The sequence below is a fragment of the Xyrauchen texanus genome, chromosome 48, assembly GCF_025860055.1.
Source record: "Xyrauchen texanus isolate HMW12.3.18 chromosome 48, RBS_HiC_50CHRs, whole genome shotgun sequence".
NCBI classification, from domain to species: domain Eukaryota; kingdom Metazoa; phylum Chordata; class Actinopteri; order Cypriniformes; family Catostomidae; genus Xyrauchen; species Xyrauchen texanus.
The window spans coordinates 9882173-9900105 of record NC_068323.1 but is presented as its reverse complement, the minus strand read 5'-3'; the positions used below and the strand labels follow the sequence as shown (position 1 = coordinate 9900105).

The window sequence follows — 17933 nt, the reverse complement described above, 5'->3', positions numbered from 1 at the left end:
AGTTATAATATCCAAACATTGCCGTGCACATGACTTGTTGTTCTCAATGTGTCCTTTTATATAAATGTGTGTTTACATACTGTATGTACACTTTTTACAATGATACAGTATATGTTTGTGTATCAGAGACTTGTATACATCATTTCGAGTAATTCATAAATGGCCTCTCTACCGCCTCGCTATTTCCTCATTAAGCTTTGAATGTGCGTATGTTGGTTCAAATGGTCATGAGAGTTTTCTGGATCTTGTCTGGTTTTGAGTGTTTCTTTTCATCCACCATTGAACAGTCTATAGTAATTAGTACAGAAGCCTGTTTTCAGTGGATCTGATTCAGTCCAGGAACAGAGAGAGGGGAAAAAAACAGATGCTGAATGTAAAAGAATTTTGCCTGCTGAGAAAAAAAGACATTCAAAGACAAACTGCTGTTGCCAAACCCCTAGAGGGAAGCATATACATTGAAAATGTAAAGGCAGCACCAAAGGAGTACAACTATGATGTTTAAATACTTTACAACTTAAATAATATATATATATATATTGGGGTTTTTTTGTAATGAGAACATAATGTCTATATTTTTTGGCTTTGCTGTAATGAGAATTGGGGGTAAAATGTGTGTGACTGTCCTAAAATAGACTTCATTTTCTATATGTAAAATAAAATGCATTACTTGTTTCTATTGATTTAGGAATAAAATAGGGCACAGATGTTTTCTTAACAGTTTTTTTTTCTTCCTATGGTGAGGTCTGTCTCTCAGGAGAAAACTCTGAGAAGGAGACTGAAAGTATCCATATATGCTCCATTTCACCTCAGTGCTGTCTAGGAGAAATGGTTGAAATATTAAAGAGACCTCATTTGTCATTTTTATCTGCTACAGGACTTGTAATAGTTGGAATGGATGTACTCCTAAATGATTAAAAAGCACATTTAGTGAGATTTATTTATTTTTATTCTCAAGAAAAACATTTTTCATCCCCAAATAAGAGACTGGGTTGATCATAAATTGTAGCCAGAAGTATATTTATTTTGTAATTAAAGGGGACCTAAAATGACTCTTGTAGATCTTAAGATCATCTCCTTTGGTCTTCTTGTGCCAATAAGCCGAAAATACACCCCCTCGTAATGGAGATTTGGTTAGGATAAACATGTTGCTGTAAAACCATGGAAAGAACCAAACTAAAAGGTATGTCTGGAAATTGTGGCAGAGTTTGGACATTTTTTTGGGTTAAAAGTTTATAGAAGTGAAAAAGCAAGTTTTGTATGACAAATGGTTGCAAAAATGGGCATGTGGACAATTCTGGGTTGTGGTGACGCTGCATGATTTTTAATGTCCACTCTCACTGTCTTCACAGTCGGATGTGGTCCACCAGAGCGTATTCGAGCTCATCCACACAGACGATCGTGCTATGTTCCGAAGGCAACTACACTTCGCTCTCAACCCCACCTCGTGTGACGGCGATGTCTCTGATGGTTAGTAGCATCTTTCCCTGTTGTGAAATCAACCTATGACGTCCGTCCAGGGTCAATGAGTTCCCACCAGTAATATTGACATATTGTGGTGCCAGTCCTAAATGTTTTGTGAATGAGTAGACTACTGCTGTTGTCATTACTGAATGAAGAAGGTATGTTTGCCGAGAACAAGACAGCTGTGGTGGGATTTATAAAATGGAGCTTTGTATAAACCCAGGATGATGAACGTTGGTGGTGATTCACAGCCGATTACATCACTCTTGTTTTTCTCTCTACTTCGGTACAACCAATCGATCTCCAGCAATGCAGAACAGCAGTGACATCACCAGAGACATGGTCAACTACAATCCTCAACACATCCCGCCAGAGAACTCCTCCTTCCTGGAACGGAGCTTCTGTTGCCGATTCCGTTGTCTCCTTGACAACTCTTCTGGCTTCCTGGTAAACATCTTAGATGTCTATTCCAGTGGTGTCTAGAAGATAACCATTCAGTTACCAAAAGTCTCTCAAGAGCCTTTGCACTACCCTCCACAATGCTTGATTTTCTATAGACACAATGATACAGTCAAAACTGCTGGATAAATAAATCTGCTGTGGATTGTTTACTCTCAATGGGTCTCATTCACTAACAAATGTGTACAAGTTGAGTATTTATGTGCACAAAGTTCTCGTGCAAAGGTGCATATTGTAACATAAGGTAAGGTACATTTGTTGTTACCTTTGTTCTATTGCTGATGAATCCAATTATGTTTCCTGATTCAAGGAGCGCATCCTTGCAGTTAGTAATTTGCATGAAACACACCCAAATGATCTCTGTATAAGGGCTCTCCATTATATTGATTAGCCACTGCAAACGTATACTGAAAGGGATCTCAGATCGAGGTATAAAGCACATAATTTTTGTTATTTGAAAATAAGTATCGTAGGGTCACTTAGATATTTCATGTCCAGTAATAATATATTTGAAAAGCCATTTTGACATTTTATCCATTTAAATCTTAAATTTAGAATACATCTATGTACAAACTTACTGACAAAATGGGATTTCTGTGTAAAAACGTCCCCACGCAGTTTTTAAGCACAAATACGTGCGTATGCACTTTTAGTAAATGACACCAAATGGATCAACCTCATGAGGCTAAAATGACTTCATGCCCTTCCCTTTATCCTAAAGGCCCTGAATTTCCAAGGGAGGTTGAAGTATCTCCATGAACAAAATAAGATTGCAGTGGATGGGACCATTGCCCACAACCAGCTGGCTCTTTTTGCCATAGCCACACCCCTACAGCCACCCTCCATCTTGGAGATCAGAAGCAAGACTCTACTTTTCCAAACCAAACACAAGCTAGACTTCACACCCTTGGGGGTTGATACAAGGTACCTTCGATTGCATTTTTACTAAGATACAATATTAGTGATGGACACACATTTTTAGGAAGTTTTATGAACAATTTTTTTCAGTGTTTTCTAGTTTCAGTTTTGTTGTAGTTTTTCAGTATATATAGTTTTTATTTTAGTTGTATTGATGTAGTATAGTTTCAAGTATTTTTATTTGCATTGATGAAAGCGTTTCCATTTTGTTTTTGTCAACAATAGGTTGAATGTAATGTTGTTTTCATGTTTTTCGATCTTTTCTCATCTTGCAGAGGAAAGGTGGTTCTTGGCTATACTGAGATTGAACTGTGTATGAGAGGTTCTGGATATCAGTTCATCCACGCTGCTGACATGATGTACTGTGCAGATAACCATGTCAGAAGTGAGTTATATCAGACAAGCTCTTACTTTAAAATCAAATCCAACTCTGTCCTTAGATCTTCATCGTAGCTTTTGGTTGAGTTGAGTTTATGAACATGATTTGGCTCCATAAGTCTAGAAATATGATTATCATAGCAGCTCTTTTAAAGTTTCTCTTTCTCTCTTACTCCTAGTGATAAAGACAGGAGAGAGTGGTTTAACAGTCTTCAGACTCCTGTCTAAAGGGGGAACATGGATCTGGGTGCAGGCCAATGCAAGGCTTGTTTATAAAGGAGGACGACCAGATTTCATTGTTGCTCGACAGAGAGCACTAAGGTAAGTATTTAAACCTGGCCTATATTCTGGTGTTGTAGCTGTGGATCTGATCTGTTTGCATCTCTTATTAATAAAGTCTATTTTTTTTAGTAATGAGGAAGGTGAGGAACATCTCCGTCAAAGGAAGTTTCAGCTACCCTTCAACTGTGCCACCGGTGAGGGTGTCCTTTACGAGGTTGGCCCCACACTTGACGTCACAGACATTCAAACTCTGAGCAAAAGCCAGACGATAGTCAAACCTACATCTCTGGACCCAGAATCTCTACTTGGATGCATGTTGAACCAGGACCATGCCGTCTACAACCAGAAGAATGACCCCAGTTCCCAGTTTACATTGGACAGGGCTTTTCAGGATAGCCACGCTCTGCTCAATGTTCCGGGGAACACCTGGCAGCAATCGCCCCCCAATACAGGGGCTGAGATCAAGGAGGAAGTTGATGTAAAGGACATGATGGAAACCCTACAGCAGATTATTGGAGACAGCACTCTTTGCAGCAGCCTTCAAGAGCTTGATGTGGACAATTTGGAGCTGAAGGAATGGGAAAACACCTTGCTCAGGATGAACTGCAACAGTGAGATGGATTTCAATGAAATCATCACCAACGACATCCTGAACTATGTTGAGGATGCACTATTTAAGGAAAATTGTGTTCAGTTGCCCGAACAGCTAAAGGACCAGAGTCCGTTTGTTGAGGTGCCCGAGTGCCTACCAGAGATGGAATTACAAAACACCTTAGCTGCTAACCAGGGATTCAACTGCCAGCCAGGTAATCTCCTCGCTGGTTCCCCAGGTCATGGTGGGTTTATCAGAATGAATATCCAAGAGGATGCCAGTAGTCCTGGAAGAGGGATGGTGAAACTCACCCATATGGCACCGCAGATACCTGTTGGACAGCAGATGCTACCTGAAAATACTTTCATCCAGTCATTTGGAGCGGATCAGATGCCCCAAAAGACAACCCCCAATAACAACATTCTGTTTAATCCCTCTCTTGCCGTCCAGTGTAGTCCACCGCAGACCCATGTCCGGCCTGGTCTACAATCCCAGCAGCAGGTCCTACATGGTGGCGTACAAGAGAATGGAATGATACCAGGCCAGAGGAAACTACAGACTGGAAATCAGCCTCTTCTGAACTCCATGACTCTCCCTCTTCTTTTGCAAGGCAACGCAACCCAGCCAATAGGCATCCCCAATGAGAATTCTTTTACCCAACATCAGTCAATTAGTCAGAACCCTCAGTGGGTTCCTGACAGCAACAATATGGTGAATAACCTGCTGGACACTTGCGCCCATACCGTTTCAGTCACACAAGATGCCACAGGACTGCACTTGGCACCTACCGCTCACCTACAAGGGCAGTTTGCTGTTCACACTCAAAACGCTGCTTGGCCAATGTCCCAGTCTACCCCTCAACAGGTTCCTAAATCACTGTCCAGTGGGCATCAGAATATGACAGGCATTTGCAGCCAAATAACAGAATTCCAAAGAGACCCGTTTGGGCAGCTAATGACACAGACAAACGCACAAGGATTTGGGACTGGCTTCCTGCCTCAGACAACTGCTAACAACGTCTATCCTCAGGAAGGGGAGATGATCAACAGTGGACCCCATCATACCACCAACAGCTGCATGTTCGTAAGCGCTCCTCAACCTATGGTGAACGGGATGCATTATGGTTCTGCAGATCCGGTATCTCGTCAAAGGGCGACAGGTCTGGTTACCCGGAGTCCAACACAGGCATCCTGCTACTACCAGAGAGGCCCTAGCGAATCAGTCGTGGGCACATCGGTCATCCCACAAGAGGACTCCAACATCAGCCCCATGGCCTGCCAGATCCCATTGGGGTTGACTCCAGAGAACATACTAGCTCAGCAGTATCTCTCATGCAATGGCCAGACGCAGGTAAACACTGGGATAATGTAATCCATGGCATAATAAGAAACTCAAACTAGCATGCTCCAACTTCAAGATCAAAGCACCAGGTGTTTGCTCACTCCCTACTTTTAGATAAATTGAAACTTGTTGAGAATAGCGGTACTACCCTGTTCTTACCCCAGGCACATTTTGTCATCAGCTCATCCAGGGATTTTTTTACAGGTTGGGTTAATTCGGCATCTTTCAATGGGATGTAACCACTGGCACCATGTGTACAGAATAATTTTTGAAGGAAGTCTAGAGCTTCAGAGGTTCACAGATGTTCTGGATGAATATATTTGCAATGCGTTCAGTCATTTTAAGGAAGGAAAGAGATTAGGTGCAGTTCAGAGTTAGACTGGGCGATATCTGTAAAAATGTATTTCAATATTTTTCAGACTTTTGACGCTTTACAATATTTATCTCAACATATATTTAATTGTTTTGAAAAGACTTGCATGAACTTTTATCAGAGAATCAATTTCAACAAAAAAAAAAATTAAGTTTTAATTAGGGCTGTCAAATTAAGAATAAATCATATGATGTGCTGATTAATTAATTGAATTAATTGCATTTCATTGCATTTATTAATTAGCAATATAAACTGCTGAATCATTTTTAATTCATTCATTGAATTGAACAGTTTTTAAACTAATTCATAGAAATAATCGAACTTGCTGTTTTTTTTTTTACACATATTTATGACTGAAGTTTAAATCAGTGATGTTAGTGCAACATCATCTCTGTCTAACCTCTTTCTAGTGACACACTTTATAAAATGTAATATCTAAATAAAAAAAAGTATTTACTTAATACTCACAACGTTGTTTATTTTTACTGTGTATTGCCAGCAAAAGCATAGCGGATATTCCATGAACATTTGTTAAATCACACAAATTATTTATACAAAATATTCTACTCATTCACATTCAGTGGCACTGCAAAGCACATATAGGGCTGCTATAAGTGTTGGGTGTGACCCATCACAATAATCAGAATCAGATTACATTTTTCCTTTTATGAAGTGATGCAACAAATTGCTTCTATTCTGTTGTTACTTGCGTTACAAATATAATTTTAATTTGTTCAAAATTATGGCGCTTCATTTTATTTTGTAGACGTGCATGTGCAAGCTGAGCGCGTGTTTTACGCGCTCTCTCCTACAATGTGTCCTCACTCAAATGGCGCTGGGGAGCTTGTGAATCGTTTTTCTTAATGTAATATCAGTACAAACCAATTCATTATTTCTGTGTGGTGCGTCATCATTGGAAATAAGGAGTATTCCAAACTCCTGTTGAACTCTACCAGTGGATTCAGCTGATTGTGACAGGCAGCAAGGAATGCACTAGTGGAGACCATGCGCTGGGAATAGTGGCTGTACGTGATGGTAACATCCAGTGTCCAGAATATGAATTTCATAGTGGGCCTAATTCTGTTCTATTTCTAAAATCTCTCGCGTGCCACATTTAAAGCAGTTGAAGGGCTGCAGATGGCCCTCGGGTCAGATTTTGACACACCTGACTTAAAAGTTACAATAACAGATAATAAAGGAAGCCTTCAGAACTATTCATCAGGAAACGCAGTAGTACTTTAATGTCCTACTTTCAAGTTATTTTTCATGCACAACTTAATGAACATCATGACATTGCTTTAATGGTTTCAATTTTGTCCTTCCACAGATCGCAAGCCGTCCACTGGAGGAGAAAGGAACGTTCCACTTCCCTCGCTGGCCAACGGAACCGCCTATATTTTCCGAGAATAACCAAAGCGATTGCTCTGAATATTAAGAAACATATCTCACCCTTTGCAGTGACTGACACGTCAACTGTCTGGCAAGCAGTACCTGTCTTAAAAAATAGTATACACACATAAATAAAACGCATCTTGTTTGTCCCGAGAAAGAGAGAGGGGGTGGGGGGGGGCACTTCAGTTGAGACTCTTGGCTGCAAACCTACGAGACATTAGAATCCATACGGATTCTTAAGAGTCATTTTACACACCTTTCATGCGCTCATCTACTTGTTCAGTTGTTCACACACACTCTGACAAGAAATAAGCAGTGGTAAAATATATATATATATAATATTTTTTTTATGCATGTCCTTCGTTACTAATAGATCTTGTTCTGTTTTGTTTTATCGTCATTCTTACAAGTAAAAAAGCGTATAAGAGAGTGTCATGGCAAGGAGATGAATGTGAGCAAGTGCATATGTGTGTTTATGTGGAAGCCTTGAGTTAATTTCTGAAGTATGCAGAAGGAACGGTGGAATCTTTTAAATGTGACCATTAGATACCGGGGAAACAATACAAGCGGCACAGAAGACAACGTATTATTGGGGTAAGTTTCGACTCAAAAGGGAAAGGCGTCCTAATTCGAGAGGGAAAAGGCCTGAGCCAAACCCTTTTATTTTGCTACGTATGTCATTTCCCACCCGTAGACATAAAACCCTAGTGTTAGCAGTTGACCCGACTCTCAAGACAGCGTTTGGTTGCAAATAATCCAATGAGTGTGTATTCACAGTACACTATAGCAACTAATACTCTACTAATGGCCTGCATGACATCATTGGATTGTCGGAAACAAATCGCTAATATGTTGATTGCATAATTGTCCCAGAACTGCCCTGAAGCTCCACCTGCTTTGACTGTCTGGACAACAGCGAGAAACGGCCGAAGGTCTTATCAAATTCCGTTAAACCACGGAAGGACCTGGATGGCCAGGTTTGCAGAAACATTAACACCGAATTGGATCGTCCAAGGAAAAATGCTGATGTGTCACACTTTCAATGCAAACAGACTTTTTTTTTCTGTGTAAAATTTTTTCATCACGGAGTACAAACAAAAACTTAAAGACTTTAGTTCACCGAACTTCATGCTACCCTTTTATGGCTGCAATAACCATATGTTTCCTGTGTACAACAGTATCATATCAATTCATGTGTTACAACAATATCAGAATGTTATGATACAGCTTATCACTTATTTGTTTGTTTAAAAATGTCTTTTGTACTTTTTTATGCATATAATCGAAACTATGGAATGCCATTGAGCCATTTTTGTCCACTTTTAATTTGCTGAATATAGCTACGCTCTTTTCTTTTTATTTGCTTTAGCTTTAACGCTTATATGGAGGAATTCTAGGAATTCTCAAACTGTTTTGTGCCATGACAATCGCACCAGCCAGCTGACCATATCCTGCCTCCAAAAAGGAGGTGTAATATTTTGTAGAAGAAAGCTCAAGATGTTTTAGAGTTTTCTAAAATAGACATGGAAAAAAATAGTTGTCAAAGCCTTAGTTGATAGAGAATGATCGCAAACAACAATTCATATTTGTGAAAAGAAGATTGTATTTAATGTTCGTGGCCAGGGCTGGACTGGTAATCTGGCATACCGGGCATTTTCACGGTGGGCCGACGCACTTTGGGGCCGAACAGGGGCGGACTGGCCATCGGGAGAACCGAGCTAGCTAAAATGAGCCACGCGTTATGCAGAAAAGGACAACAAACGCACCCCCACCCCCGCTCAACAACTTTTGGATAAACCCCCCTCTCCACCCCGCTCAACTGTAAAATCCCAGGCCGATTTCTCTTCCCAGTCCAGCCCTGTTCGTGGACACAGTTAAATTTATAGTGAATCTATAGCGTCATCAAGACTGGGGAAAAAAATCAGGAAATACAGCAGTAGCCAAAGATTTTAGTGCATAGAGAGTGCAATCCAAGGGCCTCATTCAAGAAACACAAGCATACAAATGTGTGTACATAAAACAAAAACGATGTTTTGCGAACAAAATGCGACAATTTACACCAAAATGGTTTTACAAATGATTTACATAGAAATCTTTAAGGCCCTTATTTTGTAATACAAGTAGAAATTTGTGTAAATCGTTCATAAAACCATTCTTGTGTAAATTGTGACAATTTGATGTAAGAAGTTTCCACAAGTAATTTACTCCGAAAATAGTTCTGCTTGCATTCATGATTGAGGTCCAACGTTTGCAGGATCCCTTTGTGCCTTATTTCAGCAGAAGTCATTTGATGAGATTGTATCATAGCATTACGAATGTGTAGATATACCAAAAGAGATTTGTTTGAAATTTGACTGATTGATTTTAATGTAAAAGAGGAATCGCTACCTACTTTTTAAAAATGTTTTTAGATGAACCCTTTGCCTTAATTTACTTGTAGAAACTTGTGGTGTTTTCGACTGTTGTTGCCTCTGAGATATTGTACTTTCTTGCCTCGGTGGAGACGAAAGTATGAGTATCCTCAAAGTAATGCATCCAAAACCATTTTCCTTTAATCATTTAAAATGGGAACACTGTGTGCCTTCATTTCTTCTCCCCAAGGATATTTCACCTGTTCCCTCCCTTTTTCTCTCTTTTGGATGAAATGATCGTGGTTTGCAGAGGAGGAAAGTATTTGAAATGGCAGCTATTGTTGAATCTGAGAAGCAACGTCTGGCTGTTGCTAGCATGGACGAAATCGGTAATGCTAGTGTATGCTAGTATGCTAAGTGTACATAGCCTCATTGTTTAAGACTCATGAGTGTGCAAAATATCTGCAGATTCGTCTTCTTAACTTCATTAGTCAGAGTGCCTAGAAACAGCTTTCATTTCGGAGATTAGCTACTTTTGTTTTCCTTTTGGTTGTCGTTCGTACTGAGTGCCAATGGAGATTGGCTTTGATGTGGTGTAAATAAAAAAGTTTCGTATTTGGTTGCCAGATGTCAGCTGGTTTAGAGCTGAGGTTGCTAAATTGCTCAGTGATTGATTGATAATTGGTTTATGGATTGATCACTTCGTTCACTGATCTGTAAATGAGTAACGTTGGTTTATAGGATTAAATGCGCACAAATAGTAACCGTGGATTTTGTTTGTTTTGATTCTGTTTTATTGCCCTAAAGTTTCTATTACATTGCGTACTAACCAGGCAACATGTGATAACGACATGTCTCATCGATGTTACCTTGAGTTTTTCCTAACCAGCTGTAACCGCGACAAATAACGTGCAACTTATTGTTCATCACGAGGCCATATCACGCAGTGTATTTCGCTTTCAATGTCGACAAATAACTTCTAGTCTGGGACCGGATGCATAAACAGCCAAGACTCCGTCAAACAATTAGTCTGACTAGCTTAAGACGCCAAAGAAATCCTGTTGCATTCAATAAGCCCGCAGTTGTCTTTTTGCCTAATTCCCATTGCATTGTGGGAAAAGTAAGGCACTGAACGATAAAAAAAAAACATTTTGGTTTTCCTTCACTGAAAATAGTTGCTTATTGGAAGAATACAATGCTTCAAAAGTCTGTAACTTTTATTTTTAAAAGTCATTCAGTGTCTTTAATTACCCACAATGCAGCGTGAATTACACTTTAGTCTTACTAAAGACAGCTCTCACGTTACTCTTTATTTTTGGAACGATTAAAGATAAAGATGCCTCAATAGTAGTAATCTGTGTCCAGACAAGGTTTAAGTTTCCCAAAACAATTTTCCTTAGCCATCAAAGTGCCTTTAAGTAGAACAGATACAACACCAATACACATATTTCACAAATATCTCACTAACAGCATTGAACTCGCCCAGTGCCAAAACTTGTCTACATGTTAGGATACCCTCCCCCTTCACCACTAAACTAGGAAGAAATAATAGCACTTGACACTTCATATTCCTGTCCCTTGCGTAACACGTGTGTGAGGCCTATCGTTAAATGCAGTATCTTTGTTTATTTTTTGCATCATTGTATGTTTCCATGCTTGTTTATTTCTGTCTTTTCACCCAGCATTGTAAATGCTTACACGTGTAATATATATCCTATTTTGTACATTCTTCTGCACAATTGTAAAATCTATATATGTAAATGGATGTCCCACAAATACAAGCTATACACCCACACCCACATCTATATTCTATATGTCTATATGTAAAATATAGCTCCTGTTTGTTTTCTATTTGTATTATAAAATGATGCAATTTTTTTGTTGTGCCTCTCAATATTGCTATCTTTATAATATTAAAAGGGGTTCGACGACATGACTTTTGCAGATCATTTTACTGGAACACATGCATGCATATGTGATTAATGCTTCAACTTTGGGCTTTCTGTGAGTTTCATGTTTAATCCCATTTAATAATGGAGAACGGACAGACTGATACATAGATGTTAAGCTTTATTATAAGGTTGGATTGGCCACAGGTTTACCACATGGTGGTGCTAACGTACATACATGGCATGTGTGCCCATTGTGACTATTTCAGTGGTATATACACACTACTGGGAGGTTGAAATGAGGTAAAGGGACAGTTTGAACAAAATAAGAATTTCATTTAGGGGTGGACTATCACTTTAACAGACACAGCAGCCACACACTTCCATTGTAAGTGCCTCATGGTAACCTTTTATTTTATTTATTTATTTTTTTTAAAGAAAAGGAGGGAGGAGTAGAAATACATTTTTGTGGTAGCCTAAACAACATTATGCCACAAATGCTTTCAAATGAGCTGAACTTGAATTGAACCCCAAATATTCCTTTTAAAAGAGCCAGTATCTTGCATACACTTCAAGTGACTTTGATTTGATCCCGAAATAACTATAATATAAAACCGTCATTATAGTAAATAAACGCTGAACAGGCATATCAATTATTCGGAAAGTATTAAGAAATTATGAATCACAACAGAAGCTCTTCAAAATAAAACAATATGAATTATCATTATGAGGAATTATCTAGCCCCGTGATTGGTCACATAAGTCAAGGGTTCAAATTAATATTAATTATGTAACGCCAAAGTTATCTGGTAACGGAACGTCCAACCGTTGATCTGCTTAATTATTCATGAGCCACGCCTTCCCCATAGTTGGATCAGTTTCTCTTCAGTTATCAACGTCTGTCTATCAGCAAATAATGAATGTGCGATCGTCATATTCACGAGCCTTTTTCCCTTTTTTATTATTGCGTTATTTTGATTGTAAAGTGTACTTTAGCTTCAGAAAGGTACTATGTTTTATATATATAAAAATATTATTAATATATTTACATGTATTTGATGGTTTAAAAGAAAGAAAATCAGTTTTTTTTATAATTATTATTTAGATGATTATTTCAGTGTATAATAAAAATTATAATAATACAAAAGGGAAAAAGATCCACCAATATCAACCAATAACTAATATAATTTATAAAACAAACAACTTATATAAAGTTTCCTTTTTCACAAAACGCTACAATACTGTATAAAACTGTGTATGAAATAAAAAAATAAAATTAGAACTTCAAACCAGATTGTTTAATTTTAGGAATGTGAAACATTCCCATTAAATGAATATTCCGGGTTCAAGTTAAGATCAATCGATGGCATTTGTGGCATGAAGTTGATTACCTCATCATTTCATAAAAATAAAAAAAGAAATCTGGGTTACAGTGAGTTACTTACAATGGAAGTGAATGGGGGCCAATCTGTAAACATTGAAATACTCACTGTTTTTCAATGCGTGAAAACCACTAACTAACCTTTACTGTATTATCCAATTTGTTGACAACATAATGCAATAAACCCTAAAACGATGATTTAAACAGTTTTACAGCTCAAATAACACAAGTTTAAACAGAAGAATTAACGTAAGTGCTTTAAAAAAAATTACAAGCTTCACATTTCTGCCTGTAATGTTCTTAAAATTGTATTCTACAATTTATTATTTTGTTTTTTTCTGCCTCCTAGCCATTGATATATGCCATTATATACCCCAGAGCAAATTAGTCAGGCCTAATGAGTGATATAAAAAAGAGGGTAATTAATAATTATGAGCAAATCCTTCGCTATAGTAGGATTCGTTAATTCGCCAGTTGACCTGTGCCCATATGTTACAATTTGTCATGTGACGTATTTAATATTCATGAGCCAAGCTTTCAGTGTTCGTAATGTCTTTCTCAGCTGACCAATCACATGGGAGCTAGGATGTAAAGTCTGACGTCCTGTATCCTAGGAGATTTTTCCCCTTTGCCTTTAAGCCGCGGCCTGTGATGATCTGCGCGCGCTCCTGTGCAAATCTGTGCCAGCTGCCCGGTCAACCACATGCGCGTGCCCCTAACCTGACTCGTCGGGGGCGCGCAGTTGGGGGACTTAGTGGGGCAGCTCGGGCAAAAAATGAAATTAGAAGCGAAGCGGGGACAAATTATGACTCTGGATTTGGTTTATTTTGCCCACATGTGTTTCATTACATTATAATTGATTGCATGATCCATATAAATGACTTTGGCGGGTTGTTTATGCAAACTCTGCAGCACTAAGGATGAAGAATATCATGAAGAAGCGGACGTGCACCTGCTGTCACTGTGCATGTGAATGCTGAACCAGTGTTTGAAGAGGAATTACACTTTTTATCTTTGACTTGATGTCTTTTAAGTTCACTGGACCATTTGAATGCATTGAATGCATTGAATTTACACCATACGATAGGCTAAAAATGATTTTATATTGAACGTCGACTTCGGATTTTGACACCCATGACCTGCACAACACATTTCGAGATTTTTCTTATTTGCTGTTTTTTGTCCGAGTAGAAAGAGACGAGGGGTTCACGGATATCTGCCCTTTTATTAGTGGGTCTTGTTATCATTTGTGGGTTGAATTGACGGGATCTGAAGAGTTGGACTTAAACATGTATGCAGGAAGGAAAAGAAGGAAACCGGTGCAAAGAACGTAAGTGGGAAGAAAGTGTGTAATGCATGTATTCACTCAATGATGAGTGCATGCAAACTCAATTATGAACCCAACATTAGATGATTACGAATAATAAGCAAGATGTCATAATGTCCGAATAAGTTTTTCTGATGATCTCTGGCCCAGATCCTGAATGGCTACAGCAGTTACACTAATGATCATTTGACCTTAATTGAATGTAATCTACAGGCCCATCTGTCAGACATAAATATTTATATTTCACTGTTATGATTCCACTTCAGATTAATCGGCATGGATATTATATCCATGTGTGGTGTTATAGATTTAATGTATAGACTAGGCCTATATGCATTATATTTTGAGGAAGGTTTCATGCACGTTTGCTTTTTTTAGTTAAGCAGTTCATTATGTAAAGCGTTTGTTCACATGAACCTCAAGGACCAAAGAACTGCAGTAGATGCATTGCTTAAAATTAAATAGAATTAAATCAAAACATTAATTCTGCTCTGAAAGCAGGAAAATCGGACAAAATGTGTCCTAATATTCTATTACATAATTTTTATAAATATATTAAAAAAATTATGTTATGTTTTTATTCCAAGTATTTTACGTAGGATCCGATAAACCTTTAATTTACTTTGAATGCGAGTCATTGGGGTGGATCGATATATTTCGATATAGTCCGATTTTACATCAATGTGCTTAGAACATCGTGCTATCATTAATATAAAGTTAGTGCATTTACACTACAATCTGTACTGATAATAATTAAGATATTTAATAATTATTATTATTGTTAAATATTATCATTATTTTCTTTAATCTACATCCTCTAATTGGTCTTAAAATCACATCAACTAATACAGATATGTAGAATTTTTGTATCTGTATTTTTTTTATTAAAATAATTCTGAGCTAATTTTATACTCCCTTTTTAAAATCGATTTTTTTTATTTTATTTTTATATATATATATATATATATGTTATGCACATACATAATCACAACTTATAATTTTTCATCTAACATTTATCTCTTTTGAGTGTCATTTGTGTGTTTTATTAAAATGACCCATAGAGATATCTGAAATGGCCATATATGAACATTTATATAATTATAGTTAATACATTAGGCTATAATTATAGTGTATCTTAAAGGCTACACACACACACACACACACACACTCACAAAACAGCCAATTATTTTAGTATTTTAAAATATATGTTCCATGACATTTTTTATATCACCGAAAACCATATATGAATGTATATTTCAGAAATGTGTTTTCCATTTATTGGCTTAAATTAGATTTCGGTATGGGCAGGTAACTGTTTTGCATCATTGTTTAAAATGTATTCCTAGTATAAAATAAAAATAAGTCAAAAATAAATGAATTAATTAATTTGCCAAATGTTATTTTGGAGGGTAGCACAAACTGTCATTATAATGAGCTTTCTGTATGTGTGTGGGGGATCAGGTTTTGCTTATATTGTTGGGACCGGACAAAGTTCTCCATGAGGAAAATGGTTTAGAGAAGAAAAAAATAAATACTCAACTAAATAATAATAATAAAAATCTAAAAATGCATAAATGTTTTTGTGAGGGATATGCTTATAAGGGTAGAGTTTGGGAATAGATTATATAATTATTTCCCACCATGATAGAAGTGTGTGTGTGTGTGTGTGTGTGTGTGTGTGTGTGTGTGTGTGTGTGTGTGTGTGTGTGTGTGTGTGTGTGTGTGTGTTGTATATGATCTTAAAATATGTTTCTTACAAAGTATGTTCTTGTTCTCAGGGTGAAACAGCCCCCAGCTGAAGGTGTGAAATCAAACCCGTCCAAACGCCATCGAGACCGGTTAAACTCAGAGCTGGACAGGTTGTCCAGCCTCCTTCCGTTTCCCGAGGAGGTCACCAGCAGCCTGGACAAACTCTCCATCCTGCGTCTGAGTGTCAGTTACCTGCGAGCTAAGAACTTCTTCTCTGGTGAGTTCATGTGGAGCAAACTGACGTTGTGTGTTTAAAGTGAGCTAAATCTGACTAAACCTTCATTTTGGGAAATCCTCAGTTGTAGAAACGATTCCTAAAACAGTAAATCATTTTTCTAAAAATGCAAAAGTGTAGGGTTTAGTCCATACTAATAAGCTAAATATAAACATATGTATATCAAGATAGGTAATGTAAGTAAACATGTACAGTATGTGTTTGTGTACTCTGGAATGTGGTGATTAATATTTGAGTATGCAAGGTCAGATTGTTGTGACAGTGGAATGGATCAAAATCCTGAGTTACATTAAGGACAATGAAAACACAAACATCTCACATTTGTTGCAATCAGAGGCTCTTAGTTTACATAAACTGTTAGAGATAGATAGATAGATAGATAGATAGATAGATAGATAGATAGATAGATAGATAGATAGATAGATAGATAGATAGATAGATAGATAAGAAAGAAAGAGTGTGATAGACAGACAGACAGACAGACAGACAAACAGATAGATAGATAGATAGATAGAAAGAAAAGAAAGAGTGTGACAGACAGACAGATAGATAGATAGATAGATAGATAGATAGATAGATAGATAGATAGATAGATAGATAGATAGATAGATAGATAGATAGATAGATAGATAGATGGAAAAAAGAAAGAGTGTGATGGACAGACAGACAGACAGACAGACAGATAGACAGATAGATACATAGATAGATGTGATGGATGGATGGAAAAAAGAAAGAGTGTGATAGATAGATAGACAGACAGACAGACAGACAGACAGACAGACAGACAGATAGATAGATAGATAGATAGATAGATAGATAGATATGATGGATAGATAGATAGAAGGTAGATAGATCGATAGATAGACGGACGGACGGACGGAAAAAAGAAAGAGTGTGATGGACAGACAGACGGACGGACGGACGGACGGATGGATGGAAAAAAGAAAGAGTGTGACGGACAGACAGACAGACAGACAGACAGATAGATAGATAGATAGATAGATGGAAAAAAGAAAGAGTGTGATGGACAGACAGACAGACAGACAGACAGACAGACAGACAGATAGATAGATAGATAGATAGATAGATAGATAGATAGATAGATAGATAGATAGATAGATAGATAGATAGATAGATAGATAGAAAAAAGAAAGAGTGTGATGGACAGACAGACAGACAGACAGACAGACAGACAGATAGATAGATAGATAGATAGATAGATAGATAGATAGATAGATAGATAGATAGATAGATAGATAGATAGATAGATAGATAGATAGATGGATGGAAAAAAGAAAGAGTGTGATGGATGGATAGACAGACAGACAACTGATCGATCGATTGATTGATTAATTGATTGATTGATTTGGTTCATGCAGGTTTTTTGTTTGTTTTCATAAATGTGTATATCTGTTTCCAGATTTAGACACTCAAGCAGATTAGATTTGTTTTCAACTCTTTGTCGTTAGTGTCACATTACTGACATTCCATTCCCATTAAGCGTGAGTTTTCCGCCCATCTGTTTGTTTTTAGTTTTGCATTAAAAGAACACCAACATCAGCATTTGAACATTTGTGTTCTTTATTTACACTGAAAGCTTTTGGCCGAAGCTCTCGTTGCTTGAAGTGGGCCAAGATGTCCATCCCTTTATTAAAACACTTTCATTCATCCATTCGTTGTAGCCGTCCGGCTTACGGATGAGTATCAAAACAAAACGTCCACACTTTCACTCTGCGGCCGATTGTGCGAGCCAACAGTCCTGCAAGCATAACACTGAGTGTCCCCACTCTCTCAACGAAAAATAA

General features: G+C 37.6%; 2 protein-coding genes across 2 annotated transcripts in view; both read left to right on the top strand.

The window, feature by feature from the left end:
- LOC127639428 (aryl hydrocarbon receptor-like) overlaps positions 1-11471 on the top strand; it is an 84448-nt gene extending 72977 nt beyond the window's left edge. The window contains exons 5-11 of the mRNA XM_052121438.1: positions 1350-1467; positions 1769-1908; positions 2642-2844; positions 3114-3223; positions 3396-3537; positions 3628-5440; positions 7132-11471. Coding sequence (XP_051977398.1) covers positions 1350-1467; positions 1769-1908; positions 2642-2844; positions 3114-3223; positions 3396-3537; positions 3628-5440; positions 7132-7239 — 2634 coding nt within the window. The 3' untranslated portion in view covers positions 7240-11471. The remainder of the gene's footprint in view (positions 1-1349; positions 1468-1768; positions 1909-2641; positions 2845-3113; positions 3224-3395; positions 3538-3627; positions 5441-7131) is intronic.
- A 2629-nt stretch (positions 11472-14100) lies between these two features.
- LOC127639902 (aryl hydrocarbon receptor-like) overlaps positions 14101-17933 on the top strand; it is a 49804-nt gene continuing 45971 nt past the window's right edge. Inside the window, exons 1-2 of the mRNA XM_052122229.1 lie at positions 14101-14147; positions 15923-16110. Coding sequence (XP_051978189.1) covers positions 14107-14147; positions 15923-16110 — 229 coding nt within the window. The 5' untranslated portion in view covers positions 14101-14106. The remainder of the gene's footprint in view (positions 14148-15922; positions 16111-17933) is intronic.